The sequence below is a fragment of the Myotis nattereri genome (genome assembly GCF_964212035.1).
Source record: "Myotis nattereri genome assembly, chromosome: 16".
NCBI classification, from domain to species: domain Eukaryota; kingdom Metazoa; phylum Chordata; class Mammalia; order Chiroptera; family Vespertilionidae; genus Myotis; species Myotis nattereri.
This window is the reverse complement of record NC_138091.1, coordinates 32,794,655-32,815,233: the sequence shown is the minus strand read 5'-3', so window position 1 is coordinate 32,815,233 and position 20,579 is coordinate 32,794,655. Positions and strand designations below refer to the sequence as shown.

General features: G+C 41.0%; 1 protein-coding gene across 1 annotated transcript; it reads right to left on the bottom strand.

Annotated features, from left to right (window-relative positions):
• Positions 1-10,166: 10,166 nt before the first annotated feature.
• On the bottom strand, positions 10,167-16,664 carry SMG8 (SMG8 nonsense mediated mRNA decay factor). Its single transcript, XM_081108771.1, has 4 exons — positions 14,887-16,664; positions 14,397-14,542; positions 13,273-14,145; positions 10,167-11,342 (listed from the first exon to the last, which is right to left on the bottom strand). Exons 1-4 carry the CDS (start codon positions 16,643-16,645, stop codon positions 11,145-11,147), a joined length of 2,976 nt encoding a protein of 991 aa, XP_080964897.1. The 5' UTR covers positions 16,646-16,664; the 3' UTR covers positions 10,167-11,144.
• Positions 16,665-20,579: the final 3,915 nt, after the last annotated feature.

Below are 20,579 nucleotides of genomic sequence, written 5' to 3'. Positions count from 1 at the left end.
CAGTAGACCTATGAAACTAATACAGACTCCAACTACCCTTCAGGAATGGTTTGTTTGATTGTTTTTTAATATATTTTATTGATTTTTTACAGAGAGGAAGGAAAAGGGATAGAGTTAGAAACATCAATGAGAGAGAAACATCGATCAGCTGCCTCCTGCACACCCCGCACTGGGGATGTGCCCACACCAAGGTACATGCCCTTGACTGGAATAGAACCTGGGACGCTTTGGTCCACAGGCCAATGCTCTATCCACTGAACCAAACCAGTCAAAGCCAGGAATGGTTCTGAACTTCAGTGACTAGTGGGTTTAGAAATCTTCTCAGGTCTCTTGCTTAATATAAAGCTAACATGAAAATGACATATACAAATATGGCTCTATTTACTTGTATTTAAAGTGTTTCTTACACGTTCCTAATCATTTCCCGAGACTATCATTGTGCATTTTAAGAGTTTTACCACAATTGGATAGTTTTCTTAGCAGTATATAAAGGAATCTTCAGGATTTAAACTCTTTTATTCAAAAAATGCCAAGCAATTAAGCCTCAATTGTAAATATAAACAGTATTCTCGTCATTTAAAGGCTTTATACACATATTCTGAGCTCTATAAACAGGAATTTTTTTTATTAAATCTTTATTGTTCAGATTATTACAGGTGTTCCTCCTTTTTTCCCCCCATAGCTCTCCTCCACCCAGTTCCCACTCCACCCTCTGCCCTTACCCCTCCCACTGTCCTCATCCATAGGTGTACGATTTTTGTCCAGTCTCTTCCTGCACCCCATACCCCTTTCCCCCCAAGAATTGTCAGTCCACTCCCTTTCCATGCCCATGGTTCTATTATATTCATCAGTTTACTCTGTTCATCAGATTTTTTATTCACTTGATTTTTAGATTCACTTGTTGATGGATATGTATTTGCTGTTCATAATTTTTATCTTTACATTTTTCTTCTTCTTCTTCTTCTTAAAGAATACCATTCAGCATTTCATATAATGCTGGTTTGGTGGTGATGAACTCCTTTAGCTTTTTCTTACCTGTGAAGCTCTTTATCTGACCTTTAATTCTGAATGATAGCTTTGCTGGATAAAGTAATCTTGGTTGTAGGTTCGTGGCATTCATCACTTTGAATATTTCTTGCCACTCCCTTCTGGCCTGCATAGTTTCTGTTGAGAAATCAGCTGACAGTCGTATGGGTATTCCCTTGTAGGGAACTGAGTTTCTTTCTCTTGCTGCTTTTAAGATTCTCTCTTTGTCTTTTGCTCTTGGCATTTTAATGATGATGTGTCTTGGTGTGGTCCTGTTTGGATTCCTTTTGTTTGGGGTTCTCTGCCCTTCCTGGACTTGTAAGTCTATTTCTTTCACCAGGTAGGGGGAGTTTTCTGTCATTATTTCTTCAAATAGGTTTTCAATATCTTGCTCTCTCTCTTCTTCTGGCACCCCCATAATTCGGATGTTGGTTCGCTTGAAGTTGTCCCAGAGGCTCCTTACACTATCTTCATATTTTTGGATTCTTCTTTCTTTTTCTTTTCCAGTTGGGTATTTTTTGTTTCTTCGTATTTCAAATCTTTGACTTGATTCTTGGGATCCTCTTGTCTGCTGTTGGATCTCTGGATATTATTCTTTATTTCAGTCAGTGTATGCTTAACTTCTAGTTGGTCTTTTTTCATATCCTCCAGGGTCTCACTAAATTTATTGGCGGTTTCTAGAAAATTCTTGAAAAACCTTATAACCGTGGTTTTGAACTCTATATCCAGTCATTTGCTTTCCTCCATTTCTGTCATTTGTGACCCGTTTCTTTGTCTCTGCATGTTTTATGCTTCCCTGTGTTGGTAGAGTGGCTTTGTGTGCTAGGTGTCCTATAGGGCCCAGTGGCTCAGCCTCCCCAATTACCTGAGGTGGACACTCTTGGTGCACCCCCTTGTGGGCTTTGTGCACAGTCTTGTTGTAGTTAAGCCTTGATTGTAGTTGGTATCACTGGGAGGAATTGACCTCCAGGCCAATTGGCTGTGAGAATCAGCTGTGTCTGCAGTGGGAGAACTTCTGTGCTGAAGACACCCTTCTGGGGCAAGACTTGCTTCAGTGGGGCTTTGGTGCTCACTGAGTCTGCCCCCTGAGTGTGTTCCTTATGGATCTGAGGAGTTGTAATCTGTACGGTCCCACTCTGACCACTGGGTACACTGGCTCTTGGATCTAAGGAGGTGCTAATTTAGCCTCTTCCTGAGGCTACCCAGCAGGAGCTACGAAGAGAACTGCAGATTCCCCTTCCTTTTTTGGGGGGTTTGGAGGTGCCCAGATGAGGCCCAGCTGTGAAGCAATGCAAGCTGCTGTGGGGCCTTGGACCTTCTCTTGGAAGTTCTGGGTCTGTCTTGCCCAGCTGCAGTTTGTTAGGTAATTTTCAAATTGCAAAGGGCCAGGGCATTCATATGCAAAAGCCTCTGCAGCAGCTTGGGTGGGGCAGGGTCTCGGAATCAACAGGGCGGAGCAAGCAGCTTTGGCTGATCCTCAGCCCTGCCCTAAAGGGCCCCCCTGCGTCTCAGTGTCCTGGTAATTGCTGCAAGCACCTCTGAGGGAAAGCCGCCCTCAAGATCTGAGTTCTGCGTGCTGCCAGACAGACCAGTTTCTCCCCGTATGAGTTCTGGGTCCCCAGAGACTTCCCAGAACTGGAGTTCAGAGCAGTCGGGAGCTTGTGACTCCCTCCCGATTCAAAAAGACAGCCACGTCCTCAAGTGCCAGCCCCTTTCTGCACACACTTGAGCCTCTGTACCTCTGCACTTTACTTCCGCAGCTCCTCTGAGTCTCAGTGTGCTTTTCTCTTTCCTTCTAGTTGTAGAATTTCCATTCAGCCAGCCTTCCTGTAGTTCTGGATGATGTCCGTTTTGTCTTTTCGTTGTATTTTTGAAGTTGTTGTCGGAGGCAGCAATTTCCAGTTTTTACCTATGCCGCCATCTTGGTTTCTCCTTAACAGGAATTCTTAATGGTTGAAACCACGTTCTTAGGAAAACGCCAACTAATGTAGCCGGAATTGTAAATATTATCAGTATTCTCATCATTTCACAGCTTTCTACCTTAATCTTGGTGATTGAACACGGCCATAGAGATATTATGGCTATATTTACTTGTATTTCAAGTGTTTCTTACACATTCCTAATCATTTCCTGGGACTATCATTGTGTATAACTTTCCTTATTTTTACAGAATGAAAGAATTATTACCTTTTTTTAAGTATATTTTTTGTTGATTTCAGAAAGGAAGGGAGAGAGAGAGAGAAACATCAATGATGAGAGAGAATCATTGACTGACTGCTTCCTGCATGCCCCACACTGGGGATTGAGCCTGCAACCCAGGCATGTGCCCTTGACCAAAATTGAACCCGGGACCCTTCATTCCACAGGCTGACGCTTTATCCACTGAGCCAAACCAGCTAGGGCAGTCCTAGTTTTTAAAAAAATTTTATTACATGTTAATATTAAATTATATTTTTTGCTTTCAAAAATCCCCATAGTTGCCGAAACCGGTTTGGCTCAGTGGATAGAGCATCGGCCTGCAGACTGAAAGGACCCAGGTTCGATTCCGGTCAAGGGCATGTACCTGGGTTGCGGGCGCATCCCCAGTGGGAGATGTGCAGGAGGCAGCTGATCGATGTTTCTCTCTCATCGATGTTTCTAACTTTCTATTTCTCTCCCTTCCTCTCTGTGAAAAATCAATAAAATATATTTTTTAAAAAATCCCCATAGTTATGTAATATAATCCTATTTGTAATGAATATTAAATAGATCCCATTTCATATATTATGAAATGATCTTAGTCCCCCTTACCCCAATAGCGTAAATACGTAAAACAGAAAGTGTGAGCCATTATATACTCTGATTTATAACTACTTACATTAGACTGAGTGTTTAATGTTCTCTGTATGTCATGTATTCTGAATGCAAATCCTAAAGTTTTTGATGCTTTAGGGCAGCAATTTTCAACCAGTGTGCCACAAGAATTTTTAAAGCATGTAACATCTGACTATTTAGTCAGGGGCACTGATCTCTTTTCCCTTAGATTGTCAAATTTAAAAAATGACAACTGCCAATACAATAGCCATCTGGTGTTAATGGAATCAAAATTATACCTATTTTTTTGTCAGTTGAACAAAAAATATATTTCTATGTGTACCACAGAATTTTAGTAATTTATATGTGCCGTGAGATGAAAAGGGCTGAGAATCACTAGGTTAGAGTATGGTTCAACTTTCTGTAGGAGAATTTAATAATATGTTTCAAAATGTAAAATGTATGTATCTCTTGACTCATCAATCCCAGCCATACCAGTTTATTCTGTAAAGAAAATTTCACGTCCAGGAAACTAAGATGGCGGCATAGATAAACACCGGGAAATAGTCGCCTCCCACAACAATTGAAAATTAGCCCAAAGGACGGAGCAAACATCGTCCAAAACAACAGGAAGGCTGGCTGAGTGTAATTTCTACAACTAGAAGAAAAGAAAAGCACGCTGGGAGCCAGAGGAGCTGCGGAGGCTGAGTGCAGAGGTACGGCGGCGGCTCGGGCTCGCGGAAAGGGGGTGGCACCTGAGGACGCGGCTGTCTTTTTGAATCACAAGCTCCCGACTGCTCTGATCTCCGGTTCTGGGAAGTCTCTGGGGACTTAGGACTCATACGGGGAGAGGCGGCTCTCTCAGGCGGCAGCGGGCGAACTTGAGGGCCGCTTTCCCTCAGAGGTGCTTGCAGCCGTTACCGGGACACTGAGACGCACGACTCCGGGCGCGGAGAATCAGCCATTGCTTCTTTCTACGCCCTTTGACTCCCTGAGACCACGCCCCACCCGGGCTGCGGCAGAGGCTTTTGCATGTGAATGCCCCAGCCCTTTGCAACCTGATAATTACCTAACTGCAGCCGGGCCAGCCAGACCCAGAACTTCCAAGAGAAGGCCCAAGGCCCCGCAGCGGCTTGCATTGCTTCACAGCTGAGCCTCTTCGTGGCTCCTGCTGTGTGGCCTCAGGCAGAGGCTGAATTAGCACCTCCTTAGATCCAGGAGCCACTGTACCCAGTGGTCAGAGGGGGACCATTCTCCCACTTCAGACACAGCTGCTTCCCACAGCCAATTGGCCTGGAGGTCAATTCCTCCCAGTGATCCTACAACAACCGAGGCACCAAGAGTGCACCAAGAGTGTCCACCCCAGGTAACTGGGGAGGCTGAGCCACTGGGCCCTACAGGACACCTGGCACGCAGGCCACTCTATCAACACAGGGAAGCAGCCAAAATGCGGAGACAAAGAAACAGGTCACAATTGGCAGAAACGGAGGAGGCCAGACGACTGGATATAGAGTTCAAGGCCACGTTTATAAGGTTTGTCAAGAATTTTATGGAAACCGCCGATAAATTTAATGAATCCCTCAAGGAGTATGGTGAGACCATGGAGGTCATGAAAAAGGACCAATTAGAAATTATGCATACACTGACTGAAATAAAGAATACATTACAGAGATCCAACAGCAGACAAGAGGATCCCAAGAATCAAGTCAAAGATTTGAAATGCAAAGAAACAAAAAATACCCAACCGAAAAAGAAAAAAGAAAAGAGATTCAAAAAATATGAAGATAGTGTAAGGAACCTCTGGGACAACTTCAAGCGTACCAACATCAGAATTATAGGGGTACCAGAAGGAGAGAGAGGGCAAGATATTGAAAACCTTTTTGAGGAAATAATGACAGAAAACTTCCCCCACCTGGTGAAAGAAATGGACTTACAAGTCCAGGAAGGGCAGAGAACCCCAAACAAAAGGAATCCAAAGAGGACCACACCAAGACACATCATAATTAAAATGCCAAGAGCAAAAGATAAAGAGAGAATCTTAAAAGCAGCAAGAGAAAGACAGTCAGTTACCTACAAGGGAGTACCCATCCGACTGTCAGCTGATTTCTCAACAGAAACCATGCAGGCCAGAAGAGAGTGGCAAGAAATATTCAAAGAGATGAATAGCAAGAACCTGCAACCAAGATTACTTTATCCAGCAAAGCTATCATTCAGAATGGAAGGTCAGATAAAGAGCTTCACGGATAAGAAAAAGCTAAAGGAGTTCATCACCACCAAACCAGCATTATATGAAATGCTGAAAGGTATTCTTTAAGAAGAGGAAGAAGAAAAAGGAACTCTTACCATTTGCCACAGCATGGATGGAACTGGAGAGCGGATAAATACCACAAGATCTCACTTATTTGTGGAATATAATGAACAACATAAACTGATGAACAAGGACTGATCCAGAGACAGAGAGGCATTGATTGGACTGTCGGTCCTTGGAGGGAAGGTAGGGGAGGGTGGGGGCAAGGGGGAAAGATCAACCAAAAGACTTATATGCAAGCATATAGGCCTAACCAATGGACACGGACAACGGGGGGGGTGAGGGGGTGAGCGGGGAGAGGGGGGGTAGAGGGTACACATATGTAATATCTTAATCAATAAAAAATATTAAAAAAAAAATTTACTCAAAAAAAAAAAAAAGAAAATTTCACAAGTACCAATAAAAGATGTATGCACCATGGTGTCCCACCATTATTCAAAGAAGCCTTTCTTTGGAAAGAACCTAGATATCAAACAATAAAAGACAGGTTATGTAAATCATGATAAGGAAAAAGATGCAGCCATTAGTAATACACTAATTTATTTACAGGAAAAATGTCTACTGCATATTGTTAAATTAAAAAAGTAGATACAGAACAGGATGTATTCTATGATTGCAATTATGTAAATTTGAGTACACTTATGTGCATAAAGATGTCTAGAAAGATATTTACTAAATTGTTGCAAATGCTTAGCACAGTACTAGCAGAACAAGGGAATTTCAGGTAACTTACTCTTTTATTTGTTTAAAAAAATTCTTAAGCAATAACAGACATAATGAATATGTGTTAGTTTTACAAAAACAACCAAGTTATGTTAAAAAATAAAATCAATGTTTTAAGTGGGATTATAAACCAGGTAGTCTTGGATTTAGAATGAGAAAACACGTAGGATAAAATGTAGGATAAAATTCACCCACGACTCAAGTTACATATAGCATAGTAAGATAAGTGAAGTAATGATCAACTAATGTAATAGAATCCTCTAAAAGTGTTTGGAATAAAAAGGAACCAGGGAACTAATTTACATTTTAGAAAATTGTCTGATACCTATTCAAATAGAAAATTTTATTACTATATCTATGGGAAGGATTTGCAGTATAGATGGTTTGAGGAAATATTTAAATTGTATTTAGAAGATGATTGGATCCGAGATGTCAGATACAAACAAGAAATAACAAGAAATAACTATCTCATATAATAAATGCCCAGTGACCGAATGGCGGAACAATGAGAATGACTAGAAAGACCAGTCGACCAGTCGCTATGACACGCACTGACCACTAGTGGGCAGACACTCAATGCAGGAGCTGCTCTCGGTAGTCAGTGCACTACCACAGCGGGAGCGCTGCTTGGCTGACTGGGATGAGTGGCTGTTCCTACTGCAAACACTGGGTCAAAGGGCAGGAACCAGGGCTGCAATCGTAGCCTCCTCACCCCAGGCTGCTCCTCCTCGCTCCCTGCCACCTCCTCCAGACGCCCTCATGCCCATGCAGCACTGCTGCCCAGCTCACAGAGCTGACCCCGGAAGCTGGGAAGGCGGGTTCATGGCCACTACAGGACTGAGGCCTACTATGCTGCCTCTCAGTGCTATTGTCCCTGGGCATGCCCCGACCGAGTACTCTGGAGAGGCAAGTGCTCTAACTCCATGGAAGATGTTGGATTAGGGAGCAGCTGCTCAGAGGGTAGGTCCACAGCCACTCAGGTGACCTGGATGAGCAGTACTCTCACAGTGGGCCACGCTCCCCACCAGTGCATGAATCCCATGCACCGGGCCTCTAGTCCCTTATATTTATAAAACAATTTAGAACTTGTAAAGGACTTCAATTAATACCATCTATAAGTGTTTGAATCACAGTTATCCTTTGAGGTAGATAAAGACATTAATATCCCTATTTTACTGATCAACAAGCCTAAGCTTTACCTTGGATCTAATGTTAGGAGATGCAGTAAACTATTTTCTCAAGACATGAATCCAGTGAGCTGCTGTGGTAACTTAGACCAATAAACGTTATTGCGTAATGAAAAATAAACATAAACAGAGTATTAGCTGGCCTTTGTGAAAAGTAGGCCATGTTACAAAAACTGAATGCAGTTCTACTTGCCACATCTTAGCACAGGCTTAAAGTTGTGGGATACAGAACAGAAAAGGGGAAATTAAATTGCCAAAGGATTTGACAAGCTGCTTAATTTGAAGCATAAACAAACTAACAAAGGTACACCCAGTTTAAAAAGACCACAGGAAGATACAAGAGGAAAGGTACCAACCAAGTCTACAGAACTGCTATGCCATGGGTGCTTACCACACTAGTGGCATACACTAGGTACTGTTTACCTGATGACAAAACTAAGACTAAAACTAATCAAGACTTAATCACTATATCACAAACTGTTAGAATGTGAGTCTCTTTTTAAAATGAATTTAAGATAAATAATTATCATCAAGAATTTATGTGCCCCTCTATTAGGAACTTTACATATACTTCTTTAATCCTCACAACCACCGCTGTGACACACAGGAATAATTATTAACATTTTAGAAAAACTAACACTCAATAATTAAGTTAATTGTCCAATTTTTTAAATGGTAGTTTTTTTTGTTTGTTTGTTTGTTTTTTTGCTTCGCTCTATTACAGTACAGTTTTATACAGGAAAAAAATATAAAATAAGAAGGAATATACGAATGTAATGATAGTTTTAAAGATTCAGTCTTGCCAAAACCGGTTTGGCTCAGTGGATAGAGTGTCGGCTTGCGGACTGAAAGGTCCCAGGTTCGATTCCGGTCAAGGGCATGTACCTGGGGTGCGGGCACCTCCCCAGTAGGAGATGTGCAGGAGGCAGCTGATCGATGTTTCTCTCTCATCGATGTTTCTAACTCTCTATCTCTCTCCCTTCCTCTCTGTAAAAAATCAATAAAATATATTAAAAAAAAAAAAAAGATTCAGTCTTAAGAGAAACTAAGATGTTTTGAGGATATCATACCTAATTTTTTCTGACATTCAAAACTCACCCATTCACATGTCTTAAGACCAGAGTTAAAATATTCAGTTGAAGGAACTGACATGCAGTTTCATTCTTATATTTTCTAATAAGGCAGAACATAGAGTACAGCTTTGAAATCAGTCCTCAATTTAAATTCTAACTTTGCTACTCTCTATCTATGTGATCTTGAACAAATTACTTACCACTTTAATGTTTAATTTCCTGATCTATAAAATAAGGATAACATTTTGCTCTGTTTGAATTAGAGGCAATGTATAAAAAATACCTAGTAAAGTACCTAACAAATCTACTTAGTAGATTTGCAAGAAGTAGTTATTATTATTGTGTGCCATTCAATAAAGAGTAGCTACTGTTATCTTTATAAATCAGGCTTCCCTGATTTTTCTACTTTTCTTTGTTTTCTGTTCCTTGGATTTCTTTTGTTTCCTCCTTCCTTGCTTTCCAAAGATACAGATTCACTGTTTAAGTAATAAAGGGAACCTAACTTTAAATAAACCAACAGGAGCCCTGGTTGGTTTGGCTCAGTAGATAGAGTGTTGGCCTGTGGACTGAAAGGTCCCAGGTTCGATTCTGGTCAAAGGCACATGCCCAGGCTGCAGGCTCAATTCCCAGTGGGAGGCGTAGAGGAGGCAGCCGATCAATGAATCTCTTTCATCATTGATGTTTCTCTCTCCCTCTCCCTTCATCTCTGAAATCAATAAAAATATATTAAAAAATACAAAGTAAAATAAAAACACTTCATAGAAAAATAAACCAACAGGAAAAGCCATTTTAAAAGTTAGAATAATGCAATTTACTTTACAAAAAGATTTATCATATTAGTCCTTTAAATAGTAAGCACTCCATGCCATGGTCAGATAGCTCAGTTGGTTAGAGCATTATCCAGATACACCAAGGCTGGAGTCAGGGTGCGTAAGGGAAGCAATTGATCACTTTTCTCTCTCTCTCTCTGCCCCTTCCTCTCTCTCTGAAATTAATAAAAACATATCAGGTGAGGATTAAAAAAGAATACAGTGTGTTAATATTTTGTGGTTTTTTAAAAAAATTTTATTGTTGAAACTATTACATATGTCCCCTCTTTTCCCCCATTAACCCCCTCCAACCTGCCCTCGCCTTCACTATCTATAGTCTGTGTCCATGGGTTATACACATGCATACAAGTTGGATCACCTCCCTCTCATCCACCCTCCCCTGTCTTCCCTCCGAGAGTGTGTGAATATTTTGGATTAAAAAGCTTTAGCTCATGCCAAACCGGTTTGGCTCAGTGGATAGAGCGTCGGCCTGCGGACTCAGGGGTCCCAGGTTCGATTCTGGCCAAGGGCATGTACCTTGGTTGCGGGCACATCCCCACTGGAGGGCATGCAGGAGGCAGCTGATCGATTTCTCTCATCAATGTTTCTGGATCTCTATCCCTCTCCCTTCTTCTCTGTAAAAAATCAATAACATATATTAAAAAAAAAAAAAAAAAAAGCTTTAGCTCAGATAGCATTAATTTACAATATGGTACTTCATCAGTCCAAGAATAAACTGGTAAGAAAAAAACAATCATTCTGTAATTATCAAGCAAATTTAACTCAGGTAAATGAACTGAACCAAACAACAGGGCTTGTTTTGAAGATAATTTCAGCAGCAGCATCTTAAGAAAAATCACAGTTAAAACACAATTTTAGCAAAACAAACTTTTGGCTCAACAAGATTATGCAACATTCAGTTTTAATAAAAACATATTTAATTATGGGCAGTGAAACAAAAACAAGAGAAAACAGAAGTAGCAACCATGTTTTTAAAATCCTTTTCTAGAATAACCAATGTTTATTAGGAAGTTATAGCCTCACTGACAATAAATATCAACAATATCAGGAAATAGAACAATTATTGTCCAAATACTGATCTTCTGTAAACAAAACACATTTTTGGGTTCAAGAAAACACAATATACACATACCAAAGAAAACACTCCATATACACCCCAAACAAAAACTAGCTGAAGAAAAGAATTGAACTGGTTGGAACACACTTATTGTGTTACTGCTTTAAGAACCCCACGGAGTACCTTGTAACTCATTAATTGCACGTTTTCTTTTGGAGGGAAACAAGGTCCTCTCTCTGTCACATATGCATAAGGAAATCTCAAAACCCAGAGGCCATCTGGTGGGAGAGTGATTTCTTGTTTTTCTGGGTAGAATACAGGACACGGTGGTGGGCCTGGTTGAACCTGAAGAACACAGGTAATATAATTATTTTTACATTTTTCAATAAGAAACACCTGAAAATAAATGCCTAAATAAACAATAGGTTTGTAAGTAATAGTACACTCCAATATTTCACTGTTTAAACTCAAATATTATCCTGCTTTTCTACAGATTATAACTTCAAGTTCTGCCTCTGAACCAATCGATGTGACCTGATGGCATGAACAGATGAACACACAATATTAGTATTTAAACATTTTTTAATGTTATTTTATTTTATTTTGTTTTTGTTAATCCTCACTGAGGATATTTTTCCCATTGATTTTTAGAGAGAGTGGAAGGGAGAGGTAGAGATAGAGAGAACCATCGATGTGAGAACTTATCAATTGTTTGCTTCCTGCACACACCCTGACTGGCACTGGGGACTGAGCCTGAAACTGAGGTAAGTGCCCTTCACAGAATCGAAGACCCTTCAGTCTGCAGGCCGATGCTCTAGTCACTGAGCAAAACTGGCTAGGGCTGTTTTTATTGATTTTAGAGAGAGAGGGAAAGTGAGAGAGAAAAAGAACCATTGGTATGAGAAAAACATTGATTAGCACCCTAACTGGGGATCGAGCCCCAACCTGGGCATGTGCCTAACTGGGAATCAAACAGGAGACCTTTTGGCGCACAGAACGACGCTCAACCAACTGAGCCATGCCTGCCAGGGCAAAAAAGTATTTAAATTAAGCCTTGTTTAATGAAATAATTACTTTGACATTATCCTGTACTTTTTAAAAATAATCAAAACAGCCCTGGACGGTTTGGCTCAGTGGATAGACTGTCAGCCTACGGATTGAAGGGTCCCAGGTTCAATTCCAGTCAAGGGCACATGCCCACGTTGTGGGCTTGATCCCCAGTAGGGGGCATGCAGGAGGCAGCCAATCAATGAATGATTCATTCTCTTCATTGATGTTTCTATCTCTCCCTCTCCCTTTCTCTCTGAAATAAATATATATTTAAAAAACAACAACAATCAAAACAAGCATCAGGCCTTACTGGGTAGCACAGCTGGTTAGAGCATCATCCTGATATACCAAAGTTGCAGGTTCGATCTCCAGTCAGGACATATACAAGAAGCAACCAATAAATGCATAAATAAGTGGCAAAACAAATCAACATTTCTTTCTCTCTCTCTAAAATCAATCAACAATTTTTTTAAATCTTCACCTGAGGATATATGTGTGTGTGTGTATGTGTATATATATATTTCTTTTTTTACTATATTTTTATTGATTTCAGAGAGAAAGGGAGAGGAAGAGAGAGGTAGAAACATCAATGATGAGAGAGGATCATTGATCGGCTGCCTCCTTCTTGCCCGCTACTGGGGTTCAAGCCTGCAACTCGGGCATGTGCCCTTGAATGCAATTAAATCCGGAACCCTTCAGTCTGCAGGCTGATGCTCTATCCACTGAGCCAAACCAACTAGGGCTGAGGATATGTTTTTACTGATTTCAGAGAGAGGAAGAAAAAAAGAGAAACATCGATGTGAGAGAGAAACATTGATACAGTATGTGTTCTGGTCTTATTTTTTTTTTAATATATTTTATTGATTTTTTACAGAGAGGAAGGGAGAGAGTTAGAGAGTTAGAAACATTGATGAGAGAGAAACATTGATCAGCTGCCTCCTGCACATCTCCCACTGGGGATGTGCCCGCAACCAAGGTACATGCCCTTGACCGGAATCGAACCCGGGACCCTTCAGTCCGCAGGCCGACGCTCTATCCACTGAGCCAAACCAGTTTTGGTTACAGTATGTGTCTTGAGTGGGAATTGAACCTGCAACCTTTTGATGTACAGAGGATGATGCTCCAACCAACAGAGCCACCCAGCCAGAGCTCAGTAAATAAAGTTAAAAAACAAAAAACAAGCATCAGCATTTTCTGTTTCTGAAGACAGAGTTGTATTTCTTACCTGAGGCATCAGTATTATCTGCAAAGGAGCATCAGGAACCACAACAAAAAGCCTCATAAGTTGAGCATAATGTGGTTTTAGTCCTCTACCCTGAGATGATGACAGAATATACAAGGGCATATCACTATTCAGGGCTTTTAAAGCTGATTCCTTTGGTCCACTTCCCAGTACTTTCATCACTTTGTCAGGTCCTGAGCACATAAACCTCCGACCTCGAGAGTCTTCATATTCAAAGCCCACAAATGCTCGAGCTATGTCATCTCGCCGTCTTCCTCTTCCCATTACAACTGCACTCCTTTTTCCAGGAATAGCTTTATTTGGAGCAGGCCAAGAATTTGTGTCCAAGTCTCCTTCATCTTCAGCTCTGGTCCTGATGACAATGTCCCAAGGCATAAGATAGTTTGTTCCTGGAATGAAGCCCTGTTGATCCAAACCTGTATGAAAGTTGTAAGACTTAGCAGGGCCTAGTTTAACCAGAGACCAACTCGAGAATTTGGGTAGGAGACCTTTAGGGCAATTTGAATGTAGCATGCCTGGGAGATACTCAACTGTGGATGCCTGTCGATCAATCAAGTTTGGTCTCTTCTCCGTTTTAACTTCTCCTTGACCATGGACTTCTGGATTATCTCCTCCTGCTTGTGGATCAGCTGGATAGGTACCTAAACTATCTGTGGACTGACCTAAACTCAAAGCTAAACTCAGGCTTGTGCTCTCTCCTTGGGTTTGAGGTTCTTTTTCTTTAAGTTTATCAGGATCTGTATCTGGAGGGGCAGGAGAAGATTCATTTTTAGCAGGAGCAGGATCTGGAGTACTTGGTTCAAATACTGGAAAATTAATATGATCCAATTTTCCACAACATTTTTCTTCTAGAAGCTATAAAGAAAGGAGGAAAGAAAAAAACAAACAAAAAATCCTGTGAATTTTTCATTTAAAGTAAGTCTTCACTCTAAAAAGCGTAATCAACAATTAATGAGTAAGCAAGTACTTTCCTTTGTCTATATATCTCACTATAGTCACATTTACTTTTCTAGATATTTTACTTCTGAAAATATGTATTTTTATTCAGTTGGTAGTGAATAAAAAGAAAGCAAGAAAAAGAAACAAGAAAAAAATCCAGAGTCTACCTGATAAAAGTCATAATTAGCTGCCTTGATATCAAAAGGATCATCTCGAGGTGCTTGTTTCCTTCCACAGTTACAGGCCCCAGTGGATCGAGCTCTGCTATTGTGATATAGCACAGGAGGATTTCTATCAGCCTCTGGTTTTTCTCCTGGAAAATATAAGAGTCACTATTAATTTGATACACACAAAAAGCAGAATCAAATTTATTTTGCATTCTATAACATCTAACCCCAAAAATGTTAATATGAAACTTTGTATTCTTTAACAGTTCTCATTTCCTAATCCCTTAGAATTCATTTTCTAAATACAAGAAAATAATTAGTAGCCATAGCTGATTCTTTTCTTTTTACAGAAGGAAAGAAAAAATACAATGTGCTTACATTTCTGTGGGGTTCTTTTTTAAATATATCAATACATAGTGAACAAACACCCTTAAAATCAGAATAAAAAGACAGCTCAAAGTTTTGATATCAAAATGTAAGAAAACTTTACCTGATTTAGGTAATGAATGAAATTTATGTACACAATGTTGATCAGTTAAACTCCTCTCTTCACAGAGCTGATGGCCATTGCTCCAAAACTTGTAGCAGTCCTCATGCAACTGCATGGCATATTTGTGGAAGGCTGGACCCCTAGCATGTTGACTGTAGACTCGCAGAGCCTGGGCAAGTTGATTCTTATGAACAGTCATTGTGTAATTATGAGGCAAATTTGACTGATAGGCACTATGGGCCATGGGTAAAGCTTTTTGGCACCGGTTTTCTGAGAATTTGGTGTCAATATCCAAAAACCCTTCCAAGACTTTAATACTACTTAAAATCTTAGTTGTTAGCTCCCCAGTGGGAGACCCCAGATCCTCCTCTTTTCCATCAATAGCTACTTCATACAGTTTTGAAGCTGCTGAGATCCACTTCTGGTAAGTGGGAAGTTCAAAATGAGAAGGCTGTGGGTTCCTACCCACACTGTCATCAAAACCTTTCTTGCTTAGGACTAGCTCCACATGCTGCCACAGAAACTCCCGAAGAGTGAAATCCACTAGTTGCCCTGAAGAACTGGAACTGCTGCTATCAACGTGGAAAGAAAGTTGTTGCCGGATGTGTTGCCTCATCACCTGGTATCGCCTGGGACCAGAAAGGGGTGCAGGCACCAGCAAAGATTCAGGATCCTTCACAGTACAATGACTCCTAAGTTGGTCCAGCAACATGCCTACTGGGTCCTCCTCCTGGCTTCCTGGAACTATGTACACAAAAGCTTGGTTGGCAGGCACAGTAAAGAGGCAGTTGATACTCTGATTAGTCAATACACGACTCTTCCGAAAGATTCTATAAATCTGGTCCTCCAGGGCATGCTGCAGTCTCCTCTTGGGAGAATGCTTCTTGGGTTTGTCTGGATGTGCTGGGTCTTGGTTCCGAGGGGGCTCCACTTTGAGGGCTCCATTGAGTTGAAAGAGGAAAAGAAGTCTAGGCGGGCAAGGTCGGCAGTTGAGTTTCCAGTCTTTGCCAACTGGACAATCCTTAATGGCTGTTTTGAGGAGGGGCAGTACTTTCTGCCTTAGTCCATCCAGGGCTCTGAATACTCGATCATAAGTGATGTCAAAGGAACAAGTGGGATGGACCAAAAGCAGGATGTGACAGACGGAGAAAAGGTAGAGGAGACTGAGGCACTGCAGTTTTTCTTGATGTTTCCAGAACTCGTGTGCTTCTGCATGCGGTAAAGGGAGGCCACCTCCAGCTTCCCCACTCTGAAGGGCCTGACAAGCCCGCAGAAGCTGGGCATTGTCACAGATGGACGTGAGAAGAAGGTACAGAACTTTGCTTTCCTGATTGTAATAGGCCTGCAGAAGGCTGTAGTCCTGAGGGCCTGGCCCAGTTTGGTTACCTTCCGCGGCCGCTACACCGCCCCGAACTGGATCCGCAGCCCCGGCCCCAGGGTCGCCCGCTCCACCGGCCTCCCCGGCGGCGACAGTTTCGGTCCTGGTTCCAGGCCCTGGGTCGCCAGGATCTTGGTGGCGAAAAAGGGGAAAGACCTGTCGGTCGCACACCGTGTTCACAAGTGAGAACTTCTCGGAATTCAGTCGCAGAGCCGTCTTGCCAAAGATTCCCACCACGCAGATCTCATCCTCTCGCCAAGGCGGCTCCGGTCCGCCCGCCGCGCTCCCTCCGCCCTCTGCAGGGGCCCCCTCCGTGCTTTCGGGGCTGTTCCAGGCGGAAGCTCCCACTAGAAGCTCTCGCAAGCTGACAGGACCCGCCATGGTGCTGAGACTCTCTCCAGTCCTTCCGGTCCGCCGGGTAAACCCAACCGACCTTCGTCCTGTCTTGAAATCCCTCCTCCGTTCCTTCAGTTCCTGCTGTCCTCTCATCATAGGTTCCGCCGCTCGCACCTCCCCTCCTAGTTTTTCTCCAAGGTTTCCCCTAGTCCTGCAAAATAGCCATTTAAGATTTTCCTCAACCCGATACTGTAGGATTTGAGATATCATATAAAAAAGATACTCAGAAGCAATTAGTTTGCATTTCAAGATATTTAAAAACACTGCAGAAGAAGTGTGCCAATGCCCCAGCCAGTTTGGCTCAGCCAGTGTCGGCCGCCCCCCCCCTCCCCCCGCAGACCTCGGTGCCCAGTTTCATTCAGGTCAAAGGGCACGTACCTCCCCGGTTGCAGGCTCCATCCAGACCCTGTCGGGGTGCGTGCGGGAGGCAACCAATAGATGTGACTCTAACTTCCATGTTTTTCTCTCTGTGTCTCTCCCCCTCCCTTCCATTTTCTCTAAAAATCAGTGGGGGAAAAGGATATCCTCACAGGAATTATCTCACTTATATGTGATCTTATAAGTGGAATTTTAAAAAGAAAAAAGAAAAACACCTAACTGTGAAACAGAGAACAGATTGGGGGGCGGGAGGGCAGGAGGTGGGTGAAGGTGATCAGAAGCAGTAAGATTAAAAGTTCTGGGGATGTAATTATAGCATAGTGACTATAGATGATAGTACTGTACTACATATTTGAAAGTTGCTAAGGGAGAAAAGAAAAAAAAGAAAGTTGCTAAGGGAGTACATCTTAAAAATTCTCGTTGCAAGAAAAAAAATTGTAACTACATGAAGTAATGATGTTAACTAGATTTACTGTGGGAATAATTTTGCAATATATACATATATCAAATAATTATGTTGTGTGCCTTAAACTACTAATGTTATATGTTAGTTGTATCTCAATAAAATGGTGGGACCCTAAGTTGTAGTGGGTGGTTTTGGTGTTTTTAATATGTTAGGCTATATTTGGCTTCCAGTAATTCTTCTCAACCAACTCGTAAGATTTTAGAAAGGAGTAGTGGTGGGTTTTTAAAATTTATTTTAAATTCTTTTTCTACTTGTTCCCTCCCTTCTACATGTCCAGATCCTATTTTTCTTTGAAAAGCCAACTAAAATGAAAACATCCACATGTTCATCCACATAAATTACATTGTGGTCCTCAACATGGAGATTATTTGCTATGTTTAGTAAGTGACTTTGCTGACATATTATTTTAACAATTCTTTGACTTATAAATACAGGAAAAATAGTGTATATTAACCTCACACATTGTATAGTTTTCCCAAGTAAGCAAAATGTTGAAAAACCAAATAGAAAAGACTCTCTTGAAGAAAACAGGAGAAACAACTGTTACACTTTGCTGAAGGGACCACAGATTGGTACAATCACTTGGAAATCCAGTTTGACACTATCTACAAAATAGGCACTTTGTAACCTAGCAGTTTCATAATAGCCAAAAACTAGAAATAACCCTGATGTTCATTAACAATAGAATGGATAACTAGATTCACATATCAAAAACAATGATTTGCCGAAACCGGTTTGGCTCAGTGGATAGAGCGTCAGCCTGCGGACTGAAAGGTCCCAGGTTCGATTCCGGTCAAGGGCATGTACCTGGGTTGCGGGCACATCCCCGGTGGGGGATGTGCAGGAGGCGACTGATCGATGTTTCTCTCTCATCGATGTTTCTGACTCTCTATCTCTCTCCCTTCCTCTCTGTAAAAAATTAATAAAAATATATTTAAAAAAATAATGATTTATAGCACTGCACAATGACATAATTGAATCCTTTTTTAAAAAAATCCACACCTGAGGATATTTTTCCATTGATTTTTGGAGTGGAAGAGAGAGGGAAAGAGAGAAATATTGATGTGATCCATTGGTTGCCTCCTGGAGGAGCCCTGACCAAGGCCTGGGCCAGGTACATGCCCTTGACCAGAATCGAAGCCGGGACTCTTCGGTCCACAGGCCAATGCTCTATCAGCTGGGGCAACACGGTTGAACCTTAAAAAAATAAATGTCGATTGAAAGAAGACAGAAGAGTCCTGGCTCGTGTGCTCAGTGGTTAGAGCGAGGGGCTTAATGGTTTTGATTCCCAGTCCAGGGCATGTACCTGGGTTACAGATTCAATCCCTGGCACCATGTAGGAGGCAACCAATCTATGTGTTTCTCTAACATCAATGTTTCTCTCTCTCTCTTTCCCTCCCTTCCACTCTAAAAAATCAATGGGAGTGCTTGCTTCAGCAGCACATATACTAAAATTAGAATGATACAGAGATTAGCATGACCCCTCCGCAAGGATGACATGCAAATTCGTGAAGCATTCCGTATTTCAAATAAATAAAAAATCAATGCAGGGAAAAAAATCCTCTGATTGAAGATTAGTGAAAGAAGAATAATGTATGATTTTATTTACATAAGAGTTCAGAAGCAAGCAAAATAAACCACACATTTAGGGAGGCATACTTAAAAGGACTAAACAATAAATATTTATTGTAACAAGCATGTCAGTAATTAGTTTTGGAGGAAAGGGATTATAATATGGGAGGGGGACAGTCAGGGCTTCTAAAGACATTTATAATGTCTCTTTCTTGGTTAGATGAGTGTTTGCTTTATGAATTGTTAATTTATTTACTTACATTTTATGTACCTTTCTCTATGTGCTATGGTTCTGGTGAAAACATTAAAAAAGAGAAAAACTGCCAAAACCGGTTTGGCTCAGTGGATAGAGCGTCGGCCTGCGGACTGAAAGGTCCCAGGTTCGATTCCGGTCAAGGGCATGTACCTGGGTTGTGGGCACATCCCCAGTAGGAGATGTGCAGGAGGCAGCTGATCGATGTTTCTCTCTCATCGATGTTTCTGACTCTCTATCTCTCTCCCTTCCTCTCTGTAAAAAATCAATAAAATATTAAAAAAAAAAAGAGAAAAACTAAAGGCTCTTTTATTGCTCTTTATTTAAAAACATAACCAGATGTACCATGGTAGTAGTTTATATTCTTTGGTTGTCATTTAGTCTCAAAATAAACATTGGGAACATATGATCAGCAACAGTTTAATGAAGCCATAACATTTACAGGATTCTCAAATGAGTACAATATAAAATCTGCCATAAAAATTTTAAATGATGCAACATAGAATACAATTTAATACTGGTATAATGGCAATAGCAGCTTTACAAATATTTATCTATAGAATTTCTATAACATGTTTTTATAAACCTGTATTCTACAAAAATGATTACATAATTTAAAATCGATATAGTACACAGTGGTTTATTAATATTAGAAACATTATGAGTGCAAACATTTATTTGTACAAAATAAAATATTTTGTACAAATGCTCAACTACTTTATTCTCAGTGATCATTCACACATAATACAAATGTAGTTAGCAGGTTAAAAAAATTTATTGGAAGCACATACGTTTCTTAACTAATATCTGTTGAATTTTTATTTATAAATGTGCTGTAAACATAAATGTGGATTTCATAAAAACAAAACAGTATCCCCAGGTCTGCTTTCCAGTCTGGTGACTTTATAACACTATTTGGCACCTCACAGCAATACTTACCTGTGGAAATACAAGCATTTCTGGAAAATGCTAAAATACCTTTTAAGCCGAAGCTAACCAGGGAATATTTCAAGGATATCATCTATGTAGCTGAAACCCCTGGGTCCCTATCCATGAAGAACTACTAGCTGCCTTTCTGGAACTGCAGTGGAGGTTACAGCATTAAAGACAGTCCTGCATGTTCAGTCACTCACACTAATGAGTTTCCCTTCCTCCATGATACTTAGAGCATTAGTAATGGGGATCCTTGACAAATCTATAATAGTGCTCACTGTTAAATACATGTGTCTGACAAACTGGGGCCTCCCAGA